Source organism: Saxophila tyrrhenica, assembly GCF_035928015.1.
Source record: "Saxophila tyrrhenica strain CCFEE 5935 chromosome Unknown scaffold_1, whole genome shotgun sequence".
Taxonomy (NCBI): domain Eukaryota; kingdom Fungi; phylum Ascomycota; class Dothideomycetes; order Mycosphaerellales; family Extremaceae; genus Saxophila; species Saxophila tyrrhenica.
Genome location: NW_027041733.1, coordinates 494,137 through 520,198, shown reverse-complemented (window position 1 = coordinate 520,198; position 26,062 = coordinate 494,137). Strand labels below are relative to the sequence as shown.

The following is a 26,062-nucleotide window of genomic DNA, read 5'->3' as shown; positions in this document are numbered from 1 at the left end:
GTTCGAGGTTCAATATGGCACGCCAAGATGTGCGATAGCGGGACTAGCCGAGATCTAGTGACATCACGTGATCATTGCGCTCCAGAATATCAACACTTCAACATTACATTTACGACTACATACACGCTTCGCTAGTTGTACAATGCAACATGGCCTCGCGAGCGCCTTTTCCAGGGGTATCCATTTTTCCAATCCAACCTCCACACCAGTCCGCTACCTCCAACCCAGCAGTTGGCGTTCTCCCACATCGCTCAATCAATGGAACTCAGCAGCAACAGTGCCATACTTGATCCCGTCCACCCTTAGCTCGAAGACCAAGTTCGCACTTTCGATCTTCATATGCAACTCAAAGTCCAGGTTGTCGAACTCAATGCCCTTGGTCGTGGTGAGCCGCGTGAACAGGCTCTTTGGTACCTCGTTGAGATCAGTCGTCAACGTGCAGACATTGACCAAGTCCTTTGTCACGGCATCTGGAGCATCATCATGGTCGCAGCCGATCAGGTCGTCCTCCACCACTAACGATTGGCCCGGCCGGAAGTTGCGCGTATAGTGGAAGGATATGGGTGCGTCAGCGGAGATGGGCATGCCCTGCGAAACACGTTAGCTGTCTCCTTTCTGATCTCCTGTGTGCGAACTAACCTTGTGAACATGCCATTGCATCCGATCGCTGACCATCCACCGCTCCCACAGCGGGCTCCAATACCGGTCCTCCATCGGATGCTTCGCCTCATCAAAAACAGTGGCGTAGCTGGTGCCGTAATGCCATCTACTTCTTCGCTTCTCCACTAAGCTGCCCTCGATTCCTCTGAGAACCGCACCTCGCACAACAGCGGTCCAGGCATGCAAGGGCTGGAGCACTTCAACGCTTTGCTGGGAGCTATGTGCATTCGCAATGGCATGTGTCGGTTGCTCAGAGTACGCCGGCGGCGGGGCGGAGTTGAAGTGCTGTTTCAGCCGTGTGTACAAGTAATTTGACTGTCCGAAACCGCCAACAAGGATAATACCAGACACCCGGCCGCCTTTCTCCTTGATGGCTATCACCTGCCCTTCCACAAGCTCGACCACCTGCCTGATGACCGGCTCGAATATGGTCTTGACTTGATCAGCGGTCATGATCAGAAAGCCAGACTCCAGCCCAGCCTCCTCATCATCCGGCAGACCTGGAAAGGGCACATTCACCTCGTTATGCTCCTCCTCGTTGAAGTTCCGCTTAACGAACTCCTCAAAGTACCGCAAACCCATCATCCACGTCTTGGGTTTCTTCTCACGCATGCTTTGATACAGCTCAGGTCCTATCCGCTCCTTGACGTGGTCTTCGAACCGGTAGTTCAGGAAAGCCGACCCGCACAACCCACCGGTCCCAACAGCACTCTCTTCGACCCGTAATGGCAATACCTGAGTGACCTTGTATCCGATCAAATCAACTGTCCCACCGCCAGCATCGCAGACGATGTAGCTGTCATCCTCCTTCAGCCCACTCGGCTGGATCGTCTTCAGCGTATATACTGCCGCAGCCTCGGGCTCCGATATTAACTTCAGCTCGTGTCGGTTCCCCATCCCTGCTCTTTCTGCCGCCTGTAGAGTCGCATTCTTCGCTGCGTCGCTCCATACCGCCGGCACTGTGAGCACGAAATCCACCTCCGTCGTGCTCATGAAGCTCTCCCCGTATCGCCTCGTCAATGTCTCCATGGTGTGCTCGTAGATTTTGGTCAAGTAGTCCGACACAGCGTCCATGACCGTTCGATCGCATTTCCGGAGCTGTGCTGCCGTCTCGAGCGGGGAGACGAAATGCGGTAGCTTCTGGTTGCGATCCAGGAACAACTTCACGCAACGCAATCGTGGCTCTTCTGGCTTGAACTGGAAACCCCATCGTATTTGTCGTGATGCCTTGGTGCCATTCGTTCCCTCTGACACCGGCTCCTTCATGTCATACGAGATCTCGGTAGGCACTTTGTCAGATGTGATGCCATTGCCTCCAGGCCACGTCTTGATAATATCGACATCGTCTGGAGTTGCGCTGTACGCCGCTGCGACACCGCTGTACGTTGTGCCAAAGTCCACGCCCACGATCAGCTTGTCCTGAGGTGGAGAGCCATTGGTGAGGTCCATGCGATCGAGGCCATTCTGTAGACCATTCATGCTTGCTGTCCCAGTCGACTGACGGCTCGGCTTGCTGATGGTCATGCTCGAAAGTATAGCCAGCTTCTCATCCACGCGGTTTGCGAACGAGCACAATGACGCTGTGGAACAGAAAGTCCAGCCAACTTTTTCGAAGTGGGACGGCGACCGTTTTCAATGGTATCGTGTCGCGCACTGGGGTTCTGCTATTGAGTATCGTTTAGATGCCTGCTCCTTCTACCAACGCAGCCTGGATGAGATTATGCTGATTATACAGTACACAAGAGAAACAGATGCGCGTAGGAATCAAGTTGGCAGTATGGGGGCTGACCATTGCATTGCTCTCAGCTCCCCATCGTGAGCGCGACCGTTGCAAATGACGCCTGTGCCGCCGCCCTGCTTGCAACGTCGGACTCCGAGGAGTGAATTGTGATTACCTGTGGCTTGCCTGAACAGGGTTCGCCAGTGGACTGAGCTGAGATTGACTCTGGCAGATCTGGAGAAATGGAGCCGTCGACCCAAAAATAGGAGCTTGAGCAGTATTCTCCGATGCCATGTAAGCGGGCAAGGCGGGCAGCAAAATTTCGAAGGACAGCATGATGGTTGGAGTCCTTCGAAAACAGGTTTTGAGAAGAACAATTGTGATTCTACGCCGGCATCAAAGAGCGTTGTGACAATGGAACTGCGTTGCTGGAGAAAGGGTTGTCGCCATTCGGACACCATACTTGACTCGTGTCCAAGCATGGTGGTAATCTGTAACGAGAAGCTTAGCATTTATCCGTAACTGCAGGGTTTCTATGGACAGCGAGTCTAGCCTCACTGACAGGATTGCCGTTACAGCAAGTTGTCAGGCTCACACCATGCATCGGACGAACTGCTGCTCGAGCTCTTCAATGTGCTCGGTGAGTTGTCTCGCGGAACCAACGACCTACAGCAATCCATAAAATGTCGTGCGAGCAACAATTGTCCACAACATGACAATTGTCCGCCAGAAACTCGAGTCCACCGACGAGCAGATCGACGGAGCGGCCATGGCAGAAAACGAAGCTGCCGTCAACGGAGCTCGTGAGGATGGCATGTCCCCGGCCGACGGGTCCAAGACACCGTCCACCTCGAACGATCAAAGCCGCCCCGAGTCCTCACATAGTCATTTGCAGGTCGCTGGAAGCGGTGATGGCTATGATAGGCCGACATCGAGTGGCAAGTCCACTACAAACCAGACAGGAATGCGGAGCTCGAGCTCGAAGTTTGCCTCGCTAAGGGCAGCCTTCGAGCATAGTCCTGCAACCGATAGCGCTCCCATCGCCGCCAGGAAACGGGTGGTGAGCAGCGAGAAGAATCGAGATTTGACGGAAGAGCAGAAACATGAATATGAAGCTGAGCTCGCACAATTGAAGGAAGAGTTGAGCAAGGAGAAGGAGCTGCGTGCTGCGTTGGAAGAGGAAAGAACTGTTTCTGAAAACAGTGTCAGTGACGCCACTGCCGCATCGGCGGCTGAGCAGAAGCAAGATCATGAGATTGAGATCGGAAGATTGCAGGAGGAGCTGGAGACGCAGAAGGCCATGCGTGTTGCTGCTGAGGCCAAAGCTACGGGTGCTGGGAACCTGCAGTCTCAACTCGCTCGGCTGCAAGAACAACTAGAGAAGGAAAAGGAGATGCGTGTTGCTTTTGAGGAGAGAGTAACGAGTCTCGAAGACGAACATGAAGAGATGACTGGTGCTTTGCAAGAGTGTGATGAGCGATGGCGAGCCGAGCTGGAGAAGAGACTTACTGAGCTCGATGCTGAAGCAAGAGTTCGGATGGTGACGATGGCAGAGGAATCACAAAAACGACAGGAAGAGGCCGCGACTGCTCAGAAGCAGCTTGTAGACTTGAAGCAAAGCATTGCGGCCTCTACACGCGGCACTACCGAAGTCAGCGATGCGACTTTCACTGAAGACTTTGGTGTTCTCCAGCATAATATCCAGAACTGGGTCGTCAACACTTTTCGGCGGGTCAAGAGTGAGGTGTCATCGGAGGACATGTGTATGAAGCTCGAGAAGGTCGCAGAGCCAGAGCAAGTCCAGTATCTCAAACCAATCTATCGGCAATTCGAGCCAGCAGCCAGGTTTGCGATTTACCAGGCAACAGTGGCATGCCATTTGATGGAAGTCTTTGGCGAGCCGTATCTCTACGGCTTGAAAGGACAGCGGGACTGGGCAAGGCGGTCCAGACAAGCTGCGGACGCTCTCCGATTTGTTATGGACGCAGAGACGTACAATCGTTGGCGCGTGACGACGTTCGATGCTTTGAGACAGTCAGCTAGTATCAAGGAGCCGGTTGAAAGTGCAGTGAATGGCATTACTGAGATGATATGCATTACTCTGCAAGCCTTGACAGACAGCGAGGACAACGAGAGCTGGCAGTCGTCCTTGACACCGATTATCCACCGCGCCGTCTCCCTTGCCCACCTGATACGGGTGCAGCACGCACGGTACGAGTTTGTTCTTCCCTCGGCTGAGGAGCCTTTCGATCACAAGATCATGGACGACGTCGCTGAGGAGTGCGACGACGGTGCTGAGCGCTTTGTTAGATGCTCTACCTTCCCAGCCATCACCAAGCTCAGTTACGAGGAAGGTGACATCTCCGAAACACGAAAAGTTGTCACGAGAGCGAAGGTCGTCCTAACCCCAGGTGATGGCGGCGCCGAGCCGTGAGAGACTGAAGAACTTGCCTCCGGCATCCACTCTCACAAAGTATTCTCTCGGTGCCGCAGAACACCACGCCGCACCTCAGCACGCTCAGGAGACTGCACTTTGCCCGAGTCCTGCTTCAGCCAGGCCTCGAGATCGAAGGAGCTGTCGATGGTCTGCGCTCGCTCCTTTGTCGAAGGCCTACGGCTGGTGACTAGCGCGCCGTTGATAACACGGTCTTGCAGCTCTGTGTCGCTGATGACCATTGCCTCGCGTCGCTGAAGCGGTGTGAATGCCGTTGGTGAGTCGCACGGCGAGAGCAGAGGCGTAGCGCCAAAGTCGCGGATCTTCACCTCCAGGGGCTCCTCCGGGGTCCTGATTTTGTGGATCTGCATCTTGCGCATGTCGGTCTCCAGTTGGCTGAAAGAGCCGGTGAAGACACGAGGGATATGAGTTCCGTGCCGCCTTGTGCCGATCGTTGAGAGTCCTTGGAACGTGGTGAAGTCAGTGTCGGGGACCGTCGCTGCCCGCGCGTGCCGCCTGAGATTCAGCTCGTCCTCAGCGAAGCTGAATGTCTTGCTCAGAGAAGGAGGAGGCTGTGACTGTGCCTTGTCCAGGGGGGGCATATACATGGTCGGCGCCAGCATCTCCACCCTCGATTCTGCAAGCTTCTGCGCTCGAATTGCCGCCGTAAGCTCTTCATCCTTGTGGAGCCTCTCTCGCAGCGCGATCACCCGGCGGTCGGCCTCCAGCGCAACTTGACAAAGCCTATGAAGTGCTTCGTAGAGTTTGGTGGCACAGGAGACCAAGCTCACGAGCCCGTACGCTGGCTTGCGGATGCTCAGACGGTGCAATCGCAGGTATGCATGCTTGTCGAAGTGCTCAAGGATCATCTGAAAGAGCTTTGCATCGTTGCCTGAGGGCTCGTGCAGCGTCCTTCTCTTCATGTTAGCCCTGGCATTCCTTCACGGCGATTTCTACGGCGACTCACCACAATTTCTGCCGCCACTCACTCAGCTCCGCGTCAGTTGTGTTGCCGCTCGTGTCGACGACCGGGAGCGCGTTGGAAGCATCCGTAGCTTTCTGTGCGGCTTCTTGCATACTCGCACGGAAGACTTCGCAGCCTTGGAGCATGCAGCTGATATAGTACTCCATCTTAGCGAGAGATGAACCCGTCGCAATCTTTGAGTGGAAGATGAGGTGTGTCTCCCAACCTGCAAACAGAAGGGCAAAAGGGTTAGCGAATGTCCCAGACATGGTAGGGTTTTGCTCATTAGTTTGGCACCTATTGCGCTCATCATTTCCACCATGCGGTACAGCATTTCAAAGCCTTTCTTGTCGACTCCTCCCTGCTCGAAGTGCGTCTCCAGGAACTGAACGCATTGCAGCTTGGGTCGGATGCTTGGCGGTTCAGCAGTAGCATGCTCCTCCAGTGATTCGGCCATCTTGTAATTCATGGAGCAACAGTGTGTCACGACGAAGCGTCACGTTGTTGGTGTTTCGCGGTGCAGTGAAGTTGAGGTCGCGTTAAGGTTGCAGCTAGCGTCATTTCGCGCGATGAGGAAGGAGCGGCCGGAGCACGTGAAGATTGTCACAACGTCACTTCATCTCGTGAATCTGCTACGTACAATCAACCACGATATTATTTCCATCCCACCTTCAAACAGTCTGAGAAATCAACCAGGTCTTGCCCACCGCTGGGCAGCGTAGCACAACGGCCCCTCATGCCGCTTGCGAGCTGGTCGTGAGCCGCCAAATTCTTCTCACTGCGTCGACAGAATGGCAATCTCGGTTTCAACAGAGCTCAACAAGATCCCATACGGCTCGTGAGATGCTTCCTCAACCGTGACGGTACCGGCGAGCGATATCAGACCTTCGAAAAGAGTTGGTCCAGAGGTCATGCAACGAGGCGTCAGACCGGTGAGCGTGCGTCCGGCTTTCCTTGTCAAGATTCTTAATCGTGTTGCAACAAGTCGGCTCTCTTAAGCGTATCGGACGTCGCTGTCGCGGCCGCCCTCTTGCTTGTAAGCAGGTGGATCCCGGTGAAGTGCGGCGGCATTCCTCCTCTTCCTCTCTCCATAGATCGCTGCCGCCACGTAGAGGAGCCATATAATGCCAACGCCAACGGAATAGCCAATGATGGCTCCCTGGCTCGGTGCAAACAGGCCTATCCGCTTCGACAGCTGGAGACCGAGCCCACCGTTAATGATGCCCAGGGTAATCACGAAGCGGCCCAGCCAAATGTGAGCGTATGACCAGATGACGCGTTTGCTGTGCTTCTTGAAGGCGAAGTGGTGGATGAAGCCCAGGAAGGGCTGGAAGAAGATCAAGACGAGTAAAAGGATTCCAATGACGGGGTGTGCGTGGGACATCATCCGGATGTGGGTAGCCATCCATATTCCGATCGCAGCCGCGGCGATGAAGAGGATGTATGTGACAAGCTGTATGATGCCATGTACGAGCCACAGGCCACGGAAGGAGCCGAGTCGAATGAGAATGCTTCCAGATGGGAAGAGTAGTCCGAAGACCAGAGTCCCAAGAATGGCGTGCGCTGTCACCATTGTGTTGATGTTGCCTGGTACGCCAAAATAGCCGTTGGCGAAGTCTGGACGGCCACCGTCGTCTCCACCGTCTCCACCATCCGAGTACGGGTTCCCGCCGTCGTAGTTGCCATTTGGAGGTCCGCCGAACTGGGCGCTCGCAAGAGAGGCTGCTAACTGTTAGCTTGCGGATTACTCCAAGACGACGAGAAGGTCGTACCTAGCGCCAGAATTAGGCTGGACCGTACAAAATTTTGGACCATCGTGGAGTAGAGATGTCCTTCGCCAGTAAGACTTTCTCGATGTCGTACTGTCCTCTACTCTTATGGGGATACGAGTTCAGCCGGAACACGAGACAACGAAGTTGAACAGAATCGAGGGAGTACAAGATAGAAAGGTGTGTAAGAAGGAAGAAGCGGACGTGCAACATCATAAGAATCCAAACCCTCAAACCAGCCTTGCGGACCCAAGCCCACGGGGCCGTTGCCATGAGCCATTGTCACAACCGCAGCGGTGCTCATCAGAACAGTACGCGTAGCGATCCACAACCCAGCCCTGCCGAAGAGGTCGTTGGCGGATTCCAAAGCTAACGTTGTGTCGGCGAGTAAAACCTCCGAGGGCGCAGGATCCGCGAATAGCAACAGGGGTTGGGGCCAGCCGAAACCTTGGAACAGCTTTGAACAGGTGATGAATGGTTGTTTCTTCGTTCGTTTCTTGTAAATTTTCTGTGATTTGGGCGAGGTGCCCTGGTGAGCTTACGTGGAAACGCGAGCACACAAGGGGAAAGGGAATCCTGCCGGTCGAAGTTGGTGCGAGATGTGATTCCCGGGGCTAGGACGGAAGGCCGTCGCTCATGTCCTCAAGATCTCCCATGTTGATATGTTCCCAAGGAACCCTGTGTCAGCAGAGTCCCTCAGAAGCACATCAGTACCCTGGCAAGCCCAACTTTTACGAGCGGCATTGAGGATGATTGTTTTGCTCGTCGAGATGGAGGTAAGTGTTCCAGATCGAAGTTCTCAAAGACCCCACCCGACGTCTCGAAACTCTCCTCTTGTCACATCAAGAAAATACTCCTACCTTGAAGAATAAGTCTTCCCTTCCGTTTGGAGCACGTCCTATACCATGACTGCCACACCATCCTCCGGCTCCACCTCTCTCCCCCACCTCCTCCGCTCCCTCAACCCAACCCTATCCCCCACAACCTACATCTACTCCACCATCCCCGCCACCAGCGAAGCCGACTTCTCCAACATCCTCAAACTCTTCATCGGCGTCCCGGTGCAAATGCTCTTCCGCGAAGCCGCTGGGTGGACTGTCGTGGTACCCGAAGACGTCGCCGCAGAGATCGGGCTGGAGGCGACGTTTCGGTGTAGGAAGGTGACGTTGGATGTGCATTCGAGTTTGGTGAGTATTCGATGAGTACTTCTTTCTGTTCGAGAGCAGTGTTGATGCTTTGGTGTGGGTGTGTAGGAAGCGGTAGGTTTCATGGCGGCTGTGAGCGCGAGGTTGGCGAAATTAGGGATGGGAGTCAATCCGGTCAGCGGGTATTATCACGATCACCTATTCGTGCCCGTGGGTAGGGAGCATGAGGTTGTGCAGGAACTCAAAAAGATGTCAGAGGAACACTCATCGGGAGAGCAGAGTTGAAGTAATGAGACGGGATGCGTTATCTTCCAACCCGTAAGCTATCACTCGTTTCTTCCGTCACATGCCTGTCACATGCCTTCGTTCATCACATGCTGTCTTGCTCCCGAACTTCGACCGGAGGAACATGAATATTAGATTCGAAGAACGTACCTTCATCAGCCTCTTCTAGCGATCGCTCGGGAGGTTGGTTTAAAATCGATCAGTTCAAAGCTTCAGTGGTACGATCGTATCCTGAGAGGGGACGTAGGCCTTTGCATGCCGAACCCTGTTGCCCTTTTCTGGGTTTTTCTTGTTCTGGTTATAGCAGGCAGCGATTGATTAGCAGTGCTGTTGATTCTAAAGGCGCGGTGGAACGCAGTATTGTTGCTTCTCCTCTTTTTGAAGCAAGCACCATGGCCATATACTGCACGCCCCTTTAGCATCTGTCACAGGATCAATAGTATGAAGCAGTGGTCGTGGATACTGTCTTGTACAAGCAGCTACATGATAGCAAATGCAATGCTCGAAGGCGTGGGCAGCGCGTCATAGCAACCATACATGTGCCACTCGCATATCTCAAGCACCGACCTCAACCATCCTCCCGATCGCTTCGTCAACGTCGATGCCCACACCAAACTGCTCAATCGCATCCTGCGCCCTCGGTACGCCAATGAGTGCAATACTACGAGGCACCACAACATCCTGCACATCGAAACACCCAAACGCCACGAGCTTCTTGAGCGCCGGGCAGCTCTTGAAGATGCCAGCAATCACACTCGTATCCACGCGATTGCAGAAGCTGATGTTGATGTGCTCAAGCGCTGGGTAGGACTGGCCTCCATTGAAGACATCCATGAACGCACCGAGCTCAATGTGGCGGCAACTGGAGATGTCAAGGTGTTTCAAGGCAGGGCCAGAGTGTGCCATCATCGCGCGGAAGCCGGAGGAAGCGACGCCGATGGCTTCTTCCGGGCCTTCGGGGTTGTTGTTGTCGATGTCGCGGGTGGAGTTGACGTCGACGAAGGTGATGGGTGGGTTCTGCCATTCTGTGAAGAGGGATGTGTAGCCAGCGTCGGTTGCCGTGTCGTTCTCCGAGAAGCGAAGCTTGTTGAGGTAGCCGCAGTTGTCGTGGATGGCTTGGAGGACGGTGTCATCGGCGTCGACAAACTTCTCTAGCGAAAGCGTCCGCAGCTGAGAACCTCGCTTGGAAACCAATTCGCACAGGGTTGTGCTCGGGACTTCGCGACCGATCTGGAGCGAGAGATGTTGCAGTTTGGGCAGATCTCCCAGCGCAGCGACAGCATCCTCTCCCAGCTTGCGACAGAGCTTGAACTTGACGCGGTCCAGGTTGGGACAGGACTGCACCATCTCCTGGACTACCGCATCCTCGAACGAAGCGTCCAGCCACTTCAGCTTGATAATCTCCAGCTTCGGCCCACGCTCGCGGAAGAGCCTAAGCCACATCTTGTCGTTCACCAGGTTCGCCGCATAGAGATGGACATGCTTGAGATCCTTGCAGCGCTCCAGCATGTAGTCGATGACTTCATCCTTCATCTGGCAAGCGTTGCCCAGCACCAGTCGCTTCATCTTGGGCACCACTGCAAACATCTGGTGATAGTCCTCCTCCTCCAGATATGCGGCATCGTGCACCACAACGTCTTCGAGATCGCCGCGGAGGAAGAGTCGCAAGGTCCTGGGCTTCATAACCCGCTTCTTGGAGAAGATCTCACTCAGCCGTTCGAGGACCGTCGGTGGAATGTCGCCCAGCTCCTCGACGTCGTCATGGTGTGCTGCAATTTTCTCGATGCACAGCTGCATCAACGACTTCGCACCCCCGGCCGCAATGCCATCCAGTCTATCACTTTCCAGCTTACGTCTTTTCCTCCCAGCCGGCTTCATCGCAGCCTTCTTCTCCTGCTTCATGTCTTTCGCCAGCTCCTTCCCGCAAGGCGTACACAGCAAACCCCCATCTGGACCCTCCTTGCTGTATGGTGTGACCGTAAAGCGTTTGCTGCAGACCTCGCAGTACTCGAACTGCCCTGGCGCTGGTCGAGCCTTCCTGTACATGTCCTGCGCAACATCGTATTCATCATCAGAGTCGTCCGAATCATGCTTCTTCTTCTGCTTTTTCTTAGGACCTTTCTTCGACGCCTTGTCATTCTTGATCTTGTCTATCGCATCCTTCTCGCGCCGCTTCCGCTTGTTCGTGCGGGCCTCTGTTTGCTCCTCAGTCTCTCCCACAGGGGATTCAGCTGCCGATGCGCCAGGTGCCTGGGTTGACGATTCTGCGCCCCCAGTTGCCTGTGCCTCGGCTTGCGTTCTCCTACGCTCGTAGTCGTCGCGGATCTGTGCTGCCGAGATGTTGTTGGCCTGGACATGATTAGCATCTGCAAGAACCGGATGATTGCCACATGTCCTACCGCAAGGAAGTCTGTGAGTGCACTCTGTGGTCCGCGAATGCGGTTGCCGCCTCGTCGCCCAGACATGCTGGAGGTCTATGAAGGATAAGGTGGTTTCGTCGGTGGTGATGAAGGGACCGAAAGAGGTTCTCGAGCAGAGATGTAGAAAAGGAAACCCCCACCAGGCTGCCAGGCCCCTTCACGCGAAACGCGAGAACATGAAAGTAACGTGCTCCACGATCTAATCTAATCTTCGATCTTCATTCGGCTCGATTTGGCCTAGCCTATCTTGGCGGCACACTCAAGTTTTGGAGAGAACTTCAAACATTGAGCTTCAGCGACTGCTTTCACGACAACGACATCCGCCAACACCCACCATGTCGCACCGCAAGTTCGAAGCGCCTCGCCATGGCTCGTTGGCCTTCCTGCCTCGGAAGCGTGCAGCGCGCCACAGGGGAAAGGTGAAGAGGTGAGAATACCACACACCCAACCTCGAACATCTCGAATATGGAAGTGAAGGACATGACCACTGACACCTGCCATACAGCTTCCCCAAGGACAACCCGAAAGAGAAGGTGCACCTCACGGCGGCTATGGGCTACAAGGCTGGCATGACCACCATCGTGCGCGACCTCGACCGCCCTGGTGCGAAGAACCACAAGAAGGAGATCGTCGAGGCCGCTACGGTCATCGAAACTCCTCCGGTACGTGACTTGGCGCCAATACCATTCATGGCATGCGCTGATCCGTACAATACAGATGATGGTTGTTGGTCTGGTTGGCTACATCGAGACTCCTCGCGGCCTCCGCTCGTTGACTACTGTCTGGGCTGAGCATCTTTCCGACGAGATTAAGCGCCGGTTCTACAAGAACTGGTACAAGAGCAAGAAGAAGGCCTTCACCAAGTACGCGAAGAAGCACTCCGATGACTCCGGCAAGAGCATCACCCGCGAGCTTGAACGCATGAAGAAGTACTGCACCGTCGTCCGCGTCCTCGCCCACACCCAGATCGGCCTCACCCCACTCAAGCAGAAGAAGGCCCACCTTATGGAGATCCAGGTCAACGGCGGCTCCGTTGCCGACAAGGTCGAATTCGCCCACGGTCTCTTCGAGAAGCCGGTCGAGATCGACACTATCTTCGAGCAGGACGAGATGATCGACTGCATCGCGGTCACCAAGGGTCACGGTTTCCAGGGTGTGACGAGCAGATGGGGTACCAAGAAGCTTCCTCGCAAGACGCACAAGGGTCTGCGCAAGGTTGCGTGTATCGGAGCCTGGCATCCGTCGCACGTGCAGTGGACTGTCGCTCGTGCTGGTCAGATGGGCTACCACCACCGTACCTCCGTCAACCACAAGGTCTACCGCATCGGCAAGGGCAAGGATGAGGCCAACGCCACCACCGAGTCTGACCACAGCAAGAAGCAGATCACGCCGTAAGCCCACCTCACCATTCTCCTGTTCGCCACATCATTGCTAACACATCTTCACAGCATGGGTGGCTTCGTCCGCTACGGTGAGGTCAAGAACGACTTCGTCATGCTCAAGGGCTCTGTGCCTGGCGTGAAGAAGCGGGTGATGACTCTTCGCAAGTCGATGTTCATCCACACCTCGCGTCGTGCGCTCGAGAAGATCGACCTCAAATGGATCGACACCAGCAGCAAATTCGGTCACGGTGCATACCAGACGCCTGCGGAGAAGAAGCAGTTCTTGGGCACGCTCAAGAAGGATCTTGTCCAGACGGTGTAAGGTGCTGCGTTGCGGCTGCTGGGAGGAAGGACAATCGAGGCGTTCATAGCATGCATCAACTCCTCGTACCGAGGGAGCTTTTGCATGTAGCGTGAAAAATGATACCATTCAAACCATCCACTTATTCGTCCCGGTGAGGTGAATCTTCTACATGTTCCTTTGACCGCTTTTCGTCTCCGTTCGCAAGGTGTCGGCTTGGCTTCCCAACTCTTGAGTGTTTGTTGTCGGTAACCGCCTTTGCCACCTACACCTCTCTACAACCTGACTTCATCAAACACCTCTCTCCGCCTACATCGCCCTCTCTATCGCTTGCGCGCATCGTTAAGTGTTCTTACTACGATATCCATCATACAACACGCTAGACTCCTATCGCATTCCTTCACATGCTCATCAGCCCCTGAAACCAGCATGTCACCCTCCTCCCCCACCGAATCCGGCGACCTCCTCGTGCGCCTCTCTCCCCTCCCTCCCACCTCTTCCACACACTAACCTCTTCTCCCAGGAAGACGCGCACTTCGTCCTCAAAACCGACCCCCACAACGCCTTCTCCACCACCCTCCACGGCGTCACCTACGAGCACGTACAGCCCGTTACTTGTACGGCGACCGACTACGACACCTGGCGCTTGGCGCCTTTCAGGAAGGCGGAGCTGAGTCGGCCGCTGTCGTCGATTCTGAATTTGCTGTTGTGGCATCGGGAGACGTTTGTGGGGAGGCGGGTGAACGATGAAGTGGAGATGTTTGAGGAGGGGATGAAGTATGTGAGTAGCTTTCCTCTTTCCTTTGCTTACTTATTTGCGCGCGGTTCTCTGGTTGGTGGAGGGTTGGCAAGAGGCCGTTGTATGTGAGGGGGTGTGCTGGCTATGCTCTCTGGGCCAGAGTACGGTGGCAAGAAATGGATATGCTGACCACGCAACAGGAGTACGCAGAGCTACGCCGCGACATGCAAGCCCGCGGCCTCACCGTCCGCGCCTACGTCCCGCAAGCCGAAGGCGCCAAATTCCCGCGTCCAGGCCCGAAAGCCGTCGCCGGCGAAGGCGAAGGCGTGACGCTGATCAAGAAATGCCACGAGCACCTCGAATCGATCATCGAGCTGAACTATCCCGAAGGAATCGAGCATGGCCTCCTAGCCAGCATCCCAGGCCGCAAACGCGCGCTTGCCATCCTGCGTGTGCCCGAAGAGGACGTCGACTCCAACACCGTCACCATCACCGAGGAGATTACCGCACGCAAAGTCCCCTGTCCTGTCATCGGCACCATCGCGGACGGGAAGGTGAAGTTCAGCATCGAGGAGGCGGAGGTGAAGAAGTTCTTCGATAGCCTGGGGCGGCTGGATACGGCGACGTTCCAGGATGTTGTGGCGGAGAAGGAGGAGCGGGAGAAGCAGGCGGCGTTGGCGGAGAAGCGGAAGGCGAAGAAGCATCGGCGGAATGTGGTGAGTTCGAGCAATACGTTTGTGGAGAGTGAGCAGTCGTCTTCGGTGGGGTTTGGGGGTGGGGAGGATGGGGAGGCGGCGAGGACGAGGCAGAAGGCGAAGTATGCTGACAAGAGGAAGGCGTGAGTACTTCCAATACCTCCAATACTCAGATCGACTTACACTTTCCATAGCCAAAAGGAGAAGCGCAAGCGTCAAGCCGGCTCCGACGAAGCCAACACCACCACCCACAACTGCTCCCCAGCAAAGACCAACAAATCCGACGCCTCAGACGACGACGAGAACAAACCCATGACGATCCAGAACTACAGCACCGACGAGCACGGCAACCTGACTGTAGAAGAAGTCACCGGACCCGTGCTCATGGTCCTGCTCGCTGCTCATAATGCCGCTAACTCCCAGCAGGAGAACGGCAGTAGCAATGAGGAGACGAAGAAGGTGACTGAGCTCGGGGATGGGGATAGTGATGCTGCGGATGGGAGGTTCGAGGACGCGAACGAGGATGGGGAGAAGGGGGTGGAGGTGGTGACATACGGGACGCAGGAGGAAAAGGAAGCGGAGGTGGCGAAGCGGGCGGGGAGGTCGATGGTGGAGGTTGATAAGACGGGGGTGGAGGGGTTGAAGTATTTGGGTCGTGGGCTGTAGGGTGTTGTTGCTGATGAGGCATCGTATGGGTGGCGAAGAGGGCGCGCTGCGGATAGGGCATTGCTTCTTGCTAAGCGAGGCGTAAGGAGTGACAATCGAGATCAGCTCGCACCGCTTGCTGAGGTTACAGGAAAGGCTGCAGTTAAAGTAGGGAAGAAGACGCAGATAATGCAATGCTTGCTTACTTGCTCTCGCATGCTCGCTCGCTCGCCCACTCCACTCATGCCGCCCTTAGCATACACATCGTCTACTCCTTCAGAAAGCCGAAAAGAACCCGTAGGTTCTACAGACACAGCTCGTCAACACCTCTCCAACCCATATCCACAAAACCAATCTTCCGAAGTCCGCCCACCCCCCTCCCTCAATGCTTCCCACCCACTCAACTCCCCTCATCCCGATAAAACCTCTTCAACGCCGCCTCGACATGCTGAAACTGCTCCTTGGCCTCCTTGATCGTCTTCTTGCAGTTATCCAAACACACCTCGTCGTCGGGCTCCTCGCGCGCGCCCGTCTCGTCCTTGTGCGCGCCGAAGTTCTGGATCTTCTCGCACGAGTCTTTGACTTTGGTCAGGCCGAGCGTGGCCGAGGAGCCTTTGAGGAAGTGGCCGAGTTGGGAGAGTTGGTTGAGGTCTTTGCGTTCGCTGTGGAGAGATGTGAGTCAGTGAGGTGGAGGTAGGTGGGGGAAGGGGGAAGAGGTGGAAGGGGAGGTACAGTTGCGCGTCCATTTTGGTGAAAGTGCTGTCGGCTTGCGTGAAGAAGTCGTAGACGATGCTTTTGCTGAACTCGCGCTCTTCTTCGTCGTCGTCCATTTCGAGGATCTACTACCTGTCAGCCTCCCAACACCTCCGACCCCATCCCGGTCCTGCTGAACGATCTCACCTGCTCGAAAGTGGCCGAATCCACCATATCCCCAAACTCGGCAAACCCGTCTTCGGACTGCAGTAGCGACCCATCAGTACCCATACTGTAGCACGACTTCCCAGAAGCAGCGGACACGTGAGACGCGGCGTTGCGGTTAAGCGCAGGCCGGGTCTCAGCGCGGGAGGGGAGGGGAGGAGGAGGGTCACGTTTCGGTGACGGCCGAAGGTCCATCGACACGTAGGGCCGGGGCGCGCAGCAAGGGGAGCGGCAGCGCGCGGGCGCCTCGTTGAAGTGGAGGTGTTCGGCCTTTTCTTGGAGGGAGGAGACGGGGGTGCGTACTCTGCCATCGGCGGCTTGCTGGGTGCTTGCCGGCATGGTTGTGGTTTGTTGGAGAAGGTGATCTGCGACGGCGGCTGTGCGTATATCTGCCGCTGTGCAGATCGTGGTAGGAAATTAAGGCTCCGTGGTCTTGGATCCGGTGGCGAGTGGTCCTGGTAGTAGTCGTGTGCTCAGGTCAAGGGACCTTGTCCACGTGAGAATTTCTGTTTAGAATCTGGAGGTATTGTTTTGCTGGGTTATGATGTCAGACCTGCTGCAACCGGCCAGTCAAGTCCCGTAGGCGGTCCGGTGGAGGAGAGGTGAGCCGTGGTAGAGAAGAACCCAGGGACGTCTAGATGGTTAAGAGCTTGTTGTCCACACGTGGTTGCAAGGGCTGCAACCAAACAATGCTGCTGTCGGCGGGCCGGTGCGTGAAGCAGCAGGGAGCAGGTACAACCAGTCGGTTATCTTGGACGTTTTTTTCAGCGGGAAAGAAGAATGTGGAAGTGTGGTGAGGTGTGGGTGAATGCGGCTAAAAATTGCTCCCACGCTCGGCGGTGACGTCGGACTGGTAAAAGAACAATCAATAGATGCTGGGGGGGGGGGGGGAGGTGTGAGTGATGCTAACAGAATAATGATCCTGTCCTGTCGTGGGAGTGGGGGGTTGTGGTGAGTGGTAGGTTCAACAAGCTTGTGATGCAGGGAGACTTGTCGAAAATAAGGACGCTCCGAACGCAGCTCTACGAACTCGGCAGCGGGGGGCACCGGGTCCAACGCCTTTGGAGAGGTGTCGGAGTGATACTTCTGGTGGAGCTGGTCAAGAAGAGATGGTCGGAGGAAGGACTACTGCAAGTGGCTCGCCTGTTTAACGGTATCTCCACGTTCGGAGACCACACCGTCGGGACGGACATCTGTCGTGCGGTGCTGATCAGTCGGGATGTAGGAGAAGGGCGATTCTTGGAGCTGCTGGAACAATCGGCCGGTTTCTGGGCACGTCATTTGGCTCTGACGTCTGAAGTCAATGGCCACATGGAGTCGAGAGATCAGGATTCCACGGACATGGCAGCGTCTATATTACCTGTGTCTGTCTCTTCTCATCTTACCCTTTTACCATCTGGTCTCCTTTCCCATACCAGCAACAACACCACCAGCCCCCAAGTCGTCCATCCCGCGCACAAACATTTCGACATTCCTACGTCAGACCTCCACAATAGTCTAAGGTTGCCACGCAGCTGTCCCTGCGCTACCAACCGCGCAGTACCGAGAAGAGAGTCTAGAACGTGCCTGTCTCAGCAGCACGCACGAAAGAGGAGGTCTTCTCCCCTCCCCCCACCTCGACAACATCACACCATCTCCCAAAAAGATAATCAACAGCAGATGGCTTGGGAGCAGCATGACGTGACGTCTCAACAAGATTCGGCAACGGAGAACAAGGGTCCCACGTGATCAGCTCCCACAGCTGCCTCATTGGGAAGCAAGTTCGGAGGGAGCCAGAAAGATTTTACCGCTTGTGACGAGCCAGCGATCGTCGGGATGCTGGAGCCCTTGCAGCACAGGCTGTCGTGATCGGTCCACCTGCAGAGAAGACGCGAAGAAGGGTTTTGCCTGGACACACTGACTCGTTTTGCTACACCCGCTGTGGTGTGGTGCTCGAGAGCTAGCTGAGTCGCTGAGATACAAGCCGCTTCGGGGCACGGAGGCAACGTGAGAACGTACTTCAGAAGAGCAAGACTTCCTTTTCGAGTCTGTAGTTTTGTATGACTTTACAATCCCGTTCAAGGAGCAACACAAGCTCGCTTAATAGGGTACCCGCTCGCCATGCTGGAAATGCTTAATAGTACATCATCTTGCATCGAACACCACCACACCGACCACCACCGCTAGCAACGACCTCCACCGCACCACGCCGATCTCTTCGCTAATCCTCAACCACACATCCCCACACACGAACCCGAAGATTCCGTAGCACACACCTCTCCCCCTTTTAGCCCTTGACCTTGTAGATGGCCTCCGCCAACCTCCCCACGTTCTGCGACGTAATGCCCGCAACACTGATCCGTCCATCCTTGGTCGCATACACCGAGTGCTCCTCCGCCAGCTTCGTCATCTGCTCCGCGTTCAGCCCCGTGTACGCGAACATGCCGATCTGGTCCGTGATATGGTTCCAGCTGTGCTTGCTGCCCAGCTTCTCGAGGTTCTCCTTGAGCAGCGCGCGCATCTCGATGATCCGGTCCGCCATGCCCTTCACCTCGCCGAGCCATTGCTTGTTGAGGGCCGGGTCTTTGAGGATGGTGCTGGCGATGCGGGCGCCGTGGACGGGCGGGTTGGAGTAGAGCGGGCGGACGAGGATCTTGACTTGCGAGTCCACGCGGGCTTTCTCTTCGGGGGACGCGGTGACGACGGAGAAGGCGCCGACGCGCTCGCCATAGAGGCCCATGTTCTTTGCGAAGGATTGGGCGAGGCAGGGCTGGTGGCCTTCCTTGATGAAGTGGCGGAGGGCGAAGGCATCCTTGTCAGTGTCGCCGGATGCGAAGCCTTGGTATGCCATGTCAAAGAAGGGATAGTGACCGCCCTCCTTGACGGCGTCGCTGATAGAGCGCCATTGCTGCTCGGTGGGGTCGACACCAGTTGGGTTGTGCGCGCAGGCATGGAGGAGGATCATGCTGCCCTTGGGCATCTTCTTGATGTCCTCAACCATGCCGTCGAAGTCGAGGCCGATGGTGTCCTTGTTGTAGTACCTGTACTGCTTCACCTCGAGCCCACTGTCAGAGAAGACAGCCTTGTGGTTGGCCCACGAAGGCGTTGGGATGTAGATGGCTTTGGCGCCTGGGAAGAAGCGGTGCAGGAAGGCTCCTCCTATCCGCAGCGCACCGGTACCGGAGATGGACTGTGTCATAGCGATGCGGCCTTCCTTCAGCGGCGCAGAGTCGGGCCCGTAGGCGAGCAGCGCTGCAGCGCTGCCGAAGTCTGGCACGCCAGTGATGCCTGCGTACTCCTTGTCCATGTTCTGCTGCACCACCTGCTGTTCTGCCGTCCTGACGGAAGGCAGCACGTACGGCTTGCCCTTGTCATCGCGGTAGGCGCCGACACCGAGGTTGATCTTCTCGCCGCTCGGATCTTTCTTGAATGCTTCTGTAATACCGAGGATGGCATCAGGAGGTCCTTGTGGCACTCCCGACCATGTTGACTGGGCGCGGAGGCATTGGACGGCGGGCAGGCTGCGGAGGGGCGCGGCGGTGCGCGTGACGACTCGTGTGGCGAGCATGCTGTAATCTGTGCGTGGAGTGTGATGTGAGGTTCAGGGTGATTGTGGACTTGATGGAGGTTGGTTCAATTGACAATTCTTCTACAGCAAGACAGCTCAGGGTAAATGTATCACTAGCGCCGGAGGTCAAGAATAAAGTCCGCTTAGCGGCAAAGCCAAGACATCGAAAGAGTTCCCAAAAACTTCACATGATCGAGATAAATGTAAAAACAGACTTCCCAAAGATGATACGGTAACACCAAAGACTAACAAAACGATGGAGGAGGCGGCAGACTTACAGACGACCGATCTGGTCCGCCCAAATGGACAGATCAGAGTCCAGCGAAAGAAAGGTCCCCCAACAGCGCCACTCAACCCGGAGAAAGAAGCTGCAAAGAAAAGGCAGCTCGAAGCCAACCGGCAGTATGGTCGAGGGAAAGGCATCAATCCACGGAGCATCCGCGACAAAAAAGTTCGCAGCAATCTGAAGGCCCTCGAGGATCGATATCAGGATGCATCATTGAAAGCCAAGGACGCCGAAATTCTGCTTGAGAATTCATCTGGTTTCCTGCAACCCGAAGGTGAACTTGAGCGGACCTACAAGGTTCGACAGGATGAGATTCAGTCGGATGTTGGGGTCGAGACGGCGAAGAAGGGGTTTGAGTTGAAGTTGGACGGCCTCGGACCTTATGTGCAGGACTACACCCGGAACGGACGACATCTGCTTATAGCTGGGCGAAAGGGACATGTTGCGACTATGGACTGGCGGAGCGGGCAGCTTGGGTGCGAGTTGCAGCTAGGGGAGACTGTGCGAGATGCGAAGTGGCTGCACAACAACCAGTTCTTCGCCGTGGCGCAGAAGAGGAATGTGTACATCTACGATCATCATGGCGTGGAGATACACAACTTGGATCAGCATGTCGAGGTGGAGTACATGGAATTCTTGCCGTACCACTTCCTGCTTGCGACTATTGGCAAAGCTGGATGGTTGAAGTGGCAAGACACGAGCACCGGAAAGCTTGTCATGCAGATGGGCACCAAGCAAGGAACGCCTACAGCCTTTGGTCAAAACCCTTACAATGCTATCTTGCACGTGGGGCATCAGAACGGGACGGTGTCGCTGTGGTCACCCAACAGCACCACGCCTCTTGTCAAAATGCTGAACCATCGTGGTCCGGTCCGCTCTCTCGCCATGGATCGCGAAGGTCGGTATATGGTCTCTACCGGCCAGGACAAGAAGATGGCGGTCTGGGACATCCGAACCTTCAAGCCAGTGCATGAGTACTACATGCACGTTCCAGGATCAAGTGTATCCATCTCCGATCGCAACTTGACTGCTGTCGGTTGGGGCACACAGACGACCATGTGGAAGGACCTGTTCTCCAAGCACGTTTCGGACCAGGTTAAAGTGCAGTCGCCGTACATGGCATGGGGCGGGGAAGGCCAATCAGTGGAACGTGTCCGCTGGTGCCCATTCGAAGACATCCTCAGCATCGGCCACGACAAGGGCTTCTCATCCATCATCGTCCCCGGAGCGGGCGAGCCAAACTTCGACGCGCTTGAAGTGAATCCATACGAGAACGTCAAGCAGCGCCAGGAATCCGAAGTCCGGTCTCTGCTCAACAAACTTCAACCCGAGATGATCAATCTCGACCCCAGCTTCGTCGGCAAGCTGGACACTGCTTCGAACAAGCAGAAGCAGCTCGAGAAGGATCTGGATCGTAAGACTGGGGCGGCGGCGGAGCGGGAGCGGATCGAAGAGCTGAAGAATCGCGGGAGAGGGAAGAACAGCTCGTTGAGGAAGTACATGCGGAAGAAGGGGAATAAGAATGTGATTGATGAGCATAAGATGAGGGTCATGGAGATGCGGGAGGAGAAGCGGAAGAAGGCGAAGGAGGCGAAGCAGGGGAGGGACAAGGAGGATTTCGGGCCTGCGCTGGGACGGTTTGCTAGGGGCGCTGGATGAGGCGAGGGTGATCAACGACTGAAACTGCAAGTTGCCAGTGCGTAGTATTGGGTGGTCCAGAGACGATCCAGCTTTATGCGCCGTGAACGGTTGGAATTTACGGACTCTCGCCTTGCGTCGGCAGGAGTCTCCGATGTAGAGGGTCCCCAGAGGCTGGAGTGATCCGCTGAGCAGGACCATGGCCTGGGACAGCTTCGAAGGGAGATCTCGAGAGCAAAGAAAGAGACCATGAGGTACCATGACGTATCGCAGGGATAAGGCGAGGTTGGAGGTTGAATGGAGACCTTCGTTTGATGAGTCGAAGATCAAGCTGTTCTATAGTCCCATGGCGAATGCAAGCGCGAACCCTTATCAAGTTTCATGTGAATCTTCGCCTCGTGACCAAACGATGAGGATGGTTTCTCAATACGTAATCTTCATTGGACGGTAGAACTTCATACGTACGCGTATGAGAGAAGGCAAGAGGCAGTAGTACGATGGGCAATAGAGTCCCGTCTTGTTCCCGCGCTTCCCCCTCTGCCGCTTAGTCTCTTCTCTTCTGTACCTGCATTGTTCACCGCAGCAGCCGCGCCGTGCAACCCTTCGCTCAACCGATGGATGATAGCCTTCAACCCCTAATCTCATCCTCCTTCGCCTCCGCCAGCTGCCTCGGACTCACACCACCACCCACACTCCCGGCAGCTTGATTCCGCTCGCGTCCCCCTCAATCCCGATACCCCTTGCTCTGCTCTCAGCGTGCACGCTTGCTCTCGCTTAGCCGTCGGTGCAATTCTACGCTGTTCTGAGAGGACGCAGTGAACGCGCGGTTGATTTCGTAGCTGCTAGTCCAGAATTCTCGTTTTGTCGTTGCTAGATACAGGCCTGCGTTTCTAAGGATGCCAGTGGTCGTCTTATTGCGTGGTGGCGTTGAACGCGCGTGTGAATGTAAATCGGCTGTAATGTACGATGCTTGACTGAATCGCCATCTAAGCTGTATGGGTTAGACTGGTTATCTAGTGGTCAAAAAGTGAATGGCTGTAACAATTCCTTCTGCGAGCGGCGCGCACATGAAAGACTGCGAGGAGGCGTGATGATCGTGGTCTACCGTCTTTCGCCCATGTGCAGTTAATTACTGCCCACGGGCAAGTCGATGCTGCAAGTCTCGAATCTCTGCTCGAAAATCATAGAATTGCGGCCTTCTTTCGATGCGAAACTCCGCCCAGGGCGGCTTTAGGAGAGTCCTGCTGTCCGGTAGAGCGAGTTCTCGGTGGTGATATACTTTAGGGAGATCTCAGGGGAAGGGAAACCTTAGTCTGCCGCGAGGGGAACGAGTGTAAGAGGTGGAGGGTCCAATGGGGAGCGCGTTGCTTGCAGGGAGGAAGGCAGGCAAGCTGTTCTATAGCCGCTGTAGTGAGTGATACTGCGATTCTGTGCCTATCTGCCCCAAGTCGCGTCTCGTCGTGATCAGAGAGTGAGAGCAGACAGTGAGAGCTCGTTCTCAAGGTACATCCCCGTGGTTCGGAGGAAGCCCAACACGCCTGATCTACGAACGCCGTGGTGAATGCAATTGCGTGTTCACGATGATCTCGCCCAGATCCTCGTCTCGTCGTGATCAGACGGGGAAAGGCATCTCTGAAGACAAGATGAACCTCCGTAGACCAGTAGAGAGCATCGCGAGGGGGATCTGGTTGATCTGTCCTTGGCGAAGCACATGAAAGTGCGGAGTCGGCGGCCGGCAGATCCCGCAGCCTCTTTCACATGTCAATCGTTCCCAACAACATCTTCATGTGATCATGCTTTACCACTGAGACACGTCGCGTCGCCCCGACCTGTAACAACAGCACCTGAGATATCGATACTGGTACCCACCAGCAGTATCTTAGCCCTCGCGGGTGGCACTCAGAGCAAGCATCACACACAAGAAGACTCGAGCTCGCCGCAGGCTCACGCCCGCACACAGCCAGCCAGCACAGTGAGTGAGGTCCTTCGTCAACACCTGACCTCGACCTCAACCCCAACGCTGACAGCGAAGCAGAGTCCAGAACCAGACCACGTTGTCGGCCAGTGCCAGTGCCAGCATTCACTCATTGTCCGCCTGACGAAGAGCGGCCATCGCGTGATACCCTCTCTCGAACGTCCCTCGACCGGACATGCACAGAAGCGACCACGACAATTTCTTATCCTTCAAGAGCAAGCATACGCGGTAGCGTATACCATACCTTAACACAAGCATTCCAAGGACAGCAGAGCAAGGGGACATCTCCAGTCAAGTCGTGAGCGAAGCAATGGCGTCCTACGTAGCTGAGAGCCGGCCAGGGCCATTCGGCTGTAAGGCCTTCTCCCCCTGCCATATGAAGGTATCGCAGAACTTCCACTGACAGCTCCATATAGACGTTGGTCCATGGAACAATGAGGACACCTTCATGAGCATGGGCGACACTGTCAGCCAGCCGAGCGTGCTGAATCCTGGGGAGACGGACCAGATCAATGGCTTCTTCAGCAACCCGGACGCGGCGAGCGTGAACATGCAGAACTATGGCCTTAGGTGGCCCATCGAGACGAAGGAGGACAGCAATTTCGACAATACTGCCTCCTCCGGTCGCAATCACCAGGCTGCGTCCGCCCCAGCATTGAATCTTGATGGCGCGGACGACAGCACCTACAGCAGTCACTCGAATCAGCAGGATCATAACAGTCACGTATCGAATACGGCAACGGCAACGGCGACGGCAACAACTGGCAACGGTGTGAATTCGGGTTCAGAGGAGGAGCGCGCGGCCTCAGGGTTATATCAGCTTTCGGCGCACGGACGCCAAGACGAGTCACATGGGCCAAGCTCGAACGTGATTCAAAACCTCCCGCCAGCTGCTTCTTGGGGCGCAATCACCCTCTCTCCTCCACACTTCAACCACTACACCTCCGCGCAGCGTGCATTCAGCGGCATGCACGACCACAACAGCCAGTGGCCGCCGCCAGGTCAGCCCTCGTCGCGAGTTCTGAATGGCGAGGCAATTCACGGTCAGTCCTACTCAGGCCAGCCAGTGAACCCAGGGTGGTGGAGCCAGCAGTACAGTATGACGGGGCAGAACATGGGTATGGGACGTGTGAACGGCTCTAACCCTCAGTACTTCCCGAATGCGCAGAACATGGGAGGGTCTCAGTTCGCTCGTGCTAACGGTCAAGGCAACGGTGCTTCACACCTCAACTTCGGCAGCGATACCACCTTCGGTGCCTCGCAGTACCCCGCCCCAGCCGGCTTCAACAGCTCGCAGCAGGTCAAGGCCTCCAACCTCAATCAAGTGCCGTTCCTCGCGCAGGTGGCCAACAACACCCAGATGCACAGGGCATTCCCCGACAACCGCGGACACATTAACAACCTGGAAGAGGCCTACCGCAACAACCCGTACATCAATCCGCCAGCGAGACCATCATCAACGGGAATGGGGATGGGCGGCCTACCCACCTTCGGCAACGGTTACGGTTCCTCCTCCCGTCAGCCAGCGCCTCCGACCACGGAAGACGACGATGACGACTATGTCGACGATGATGACGAACTCGGTCTTCAGTGCGCTGTGGAGAAAGCGAAGAACAGATCTCTCGGTCTCGACGACCCGAAGCCAGATCCCAAGAAGTACAAGCGTCGTATTGGGGACGACATCCCCAACGACCAGGCCCGTCACGGAAGTGTTAAGCGCAAGGGATCAAACTTCGAAAAGGCCGAAGTTCTCATTACCCCCACGAAAGGTATGAGCGGTAGCAAGCGCCGCCGTTCCAGCAACGTTGCTCCAGCCAAGTACGATGACGACAACGAGCCTTCGGACGACGACGATCTCTCGACCAGCCAGAAGCGCACCGCTTACCGCGAATCTCTCAACCGCACCAGCCTCACCCAGGAGGATAAGCGCCGCAACCACATCCACTCCGAGAAGATGCGCCGTGATCTGATCAAAGTCCAGTACGAAGAGCTCGACCAGATGGTGCCTGACCTTAAGAAGGGCCGCTCTGGGATGAGCCGTGCGGACGTTCTTCATACGGTCGCAGACTTCATCATCGCGCTCCTTGCAGGCAATGACAAGATGGAGGAGATCGTGGCGGCGTTGGAGGCCGTTCAGCGTGCTGCAGAGGGTGCCGACGAGGATGCTGAAGAGGATGATGACGAGGTTGATGATGAGGATGGTGGTGAGGATGATGGTGAGGACGATGATGAGGATGAGGGCGGCAATGAGGGCGGCGGCGACGATGATGAGGACGACGGAGGTGGAGACGACGATGATGGGGACGACGGTGCCGACGACGGTGCTGACAGCGGTGGGCGCCCCGGTGGTAAGTCTGATTGAATGTGACACATGCTGAGACATTCGCTGACATTTTCACGCTTTTACCTGCAGGCTAGAAGCCATCGGTGCGTTTCGCTCACCCTGGCGGACTCCGTCGCTCGAACCGCTCCTAGGTCTCGCCGGCCCACACCAAGACTTCATTAACAGAGCATGTGTCGATACTTCCCTTCTCTCTTG

The 26,062-nt window shown here is 55.8% G+C and overlaps 12 protein-coding genes across 12 annotated transcripts; 6 read left to right on the top strand and 6 right to left on the bottom strand.

Annotated features, from left to right (window-relative positions):
• Positions 1-255: 255 nt before the first annotated feature.
• Positions 256-2,139, bottom strand: LTR77_000225 (uncharacterized protein; the record flags this gene model as incomplete). The annotated part of the gene is made up of 2 exons (XM_064797492.1): positions 256-588; positions 640-2,139. 2 exons carry the CDS (start codon positions 2,137-2,139, stop codon positions 256-258), a joined length of 1,833 nt encoding a protein of 610 aa, XP_064663726.1.
• An 839-nt stretch (positions 2,140-2,978) lies between these two features.
• Positions 2,979-4,814, top strand: LTR77_000224 (uncharacterized protein; the record flags this gene model as incomplete). Its single annotated transcript, XM_064797491.1, has 2 exons — positions 2,979-3,020; positions 3,111-4,814. The coding sequence occupies 2 exons, from the start codon at positions 2,979-2,981 to the stop codon at positions 4,812-4,814; spliced, it is 1,746 nt and encodes a 581-aa protein (XP_064663725.1).
• Positions 4,815-4,846: 32 nt separating this feature from the next.
• On the bottom strand, positions 4,847-6,235 carry LTR77_000223 (uncharacterized protein; the record flags this gene model as incomplete). Its single annotated transcript, XM_064797490.1, has 3 exons — positions 4,847-5,706; positions 5,804-6,004; positions 6,076-6,235. The coding sequence occupies 3 exons, from the start codon at positions 6,233-6,235 to the stop codon at positions 4,847-4,849; spliced, it is 1,221 nt and encodes a 406-aa protein (XP_064663724.1).
• A 537-nt stretch (positions 6,236-6,772) lies between these two features.
• Positions 6,773-7,593, bottom strand: LTR77_000222 (uncharacterized protein; the record flags this gene model as incomplete). Its single annotated transcript, XM_064797489.1, has 2 exons — positions 6,773-7,500; positions 7,551-7,593. The coding sequence occupies 2 exons, from the start codon at positions 7,591-7,593 to the stop codon at positions 6,773-6,775; spliced, it is 771 nt and encodes a 256-aa protein (XP_064663723.1).
• Positions 7,594-8,452: 859 nt separating this feature from the next.
• On the top strand, positions 8,453-8,977 carry LTR77_000221 (uncharacterized protein; the record flags this gene model as incomplete). Its single annotated transcript, XM_064797488.1, has 2 exons — positions 8,453-8,734; positions 8,801-8,977. 2 exons carry the CDS (start codon positions 8,453-8,455, stop codon positions 8,975-8,977), a joined length of 459 nt encoding a protein of 152 aa, XP_064663722.1.
• A 555-nt stretch (positions 8,978-9,532) lies between these two features.
• On the bottom strand, positions 9,533-11,442 carry RAD7 (UV-damaged DNA-binding protein rad7; the record flags this gene model as incomplete). The annotated part of the gene is made up of 2 exons (XM_064797487.1): positions 9,533-11,326; positions 11,377-11,442. The coding sequence occupies 2 exons, from the start codon at positions 11,440-11,442 to the stop codon at positions 9,533-9,535; spliced, it is 1,860 nt and encodes a 619-aa protein (XP_064663721.1).
• A 290-nt stretch (positions 11,443-11,732) lies between these two features.
• On the top strand, positions 11,733-13,101 carry RPL3 (60S ribosomal protein L3; the record flags this gene model as incomplete). Its single annotated transcript, XM_064797486.1, has 4 exons — positions 11,733-11,824; positions 11,903-12,059; positions 12,115-12,788; positions 12,846-13,101. 4 exons carry the CDS (start codon positions 11,733-11,735, stop codon positions 13,099-13,101), a joined length of 1,179 nt encoding a protein of 392 aa, XP_064663720.1.
• Positions 13,102-13,509: 408 nt separating this feature from the next.
• LTR77_000218 (uncharacterized protein) lies at positions 13,510-15,180 on the top strand (the record flags this gene model as incomplete). Its single annotated transcript, XM_064797485.1, has 4 exons — positions 13,510-13,548; positions 13,604-13,861; positions 14,020-14,657; positions 14,709-15,180. 4 exons carry the CDS (start codon positions 13,510-13,512, stop codon positions 15,178-15,180), a joined length of 1,407 nt encoding a protein of 468 aa, XP_064663719.1.
• Positions 15,181-15,559: 379 nt separating this feature from the next.
• Positions 15,560-16,416, bottom strand: YPD1 (Phosphorelay intermediate protein; the record flags this gene model as incomplete). Its single annotated transcript, XM_064797484.1, has 3 exons — positions 15,560-15,821; positions 15,892-15,998; positions 16,060-16,416. The coding sequence occupies 3 exons, from the start codon at positions 16,414-16,416 to the stop codon at positions 15,560-15,562; spliced, it is 726 nt and encodes a 241-aa protein (XP_064663718.1).
• Positions 16,417-18,343: 1,927 nt separating this feature from the next.
• On the bottom strand, positions 18,344-19,624 carry AAT1 (aspartate transaminase aat1; the record flags this gene model as incomplete). Its single annotated transcript, XM_064797483.1, has 2 exons — positions 18,344-19,394; positions 19,416-19,624. 2 exons carry the CDS (start codon positions 19,622-19,624, stop codon positions 18,344-18,346), a joined length of 1,260 nt encoding a protein of 419 aa, XP_064663717.1.
• Positions 19,625-19,812: 188 nt separating this feature from the next.
• utp7 (putative U3 small nucleolar RNA-associated protein 7) lies at positions 19,813-21,569 on the top strand (the record flags this gene model as incomplete). Its single annotated transcript, XM_064797482.1, has 2 exons — positions 19,813-19,827; positions 19,887-21,569. The coding sequence occupies 2 exons, from the start codon at positions 19,813-19,815 to the stop codon at positions 21,567-21,569; spliced, it is 1,698 nt and encodes a 565-aa protein (XP_064663716.1).
• A 2,264-nt stretch (positions 21,570-23,833) lies between these two features.
• On the top strand, positions 23,834-25,941 carry LTR77_000214 (uncharacterized protein; the record flags this gene model as incomplete). Its single annotated transcript, XM_064797481.1, has 3 exons — positions 23,834-23,876; positions 23,940-25,871; positions 25,937-25,941. 3 exons carry the CDS (start codon positions 23,834-23,836, stop codon positions 25,939-25,941), a joined length of 1,980 nt encoding a protein of 659 aa, XP_064663715.1.
• Positions 25,942-26,062: the final 121 nt, after the last annotated feature.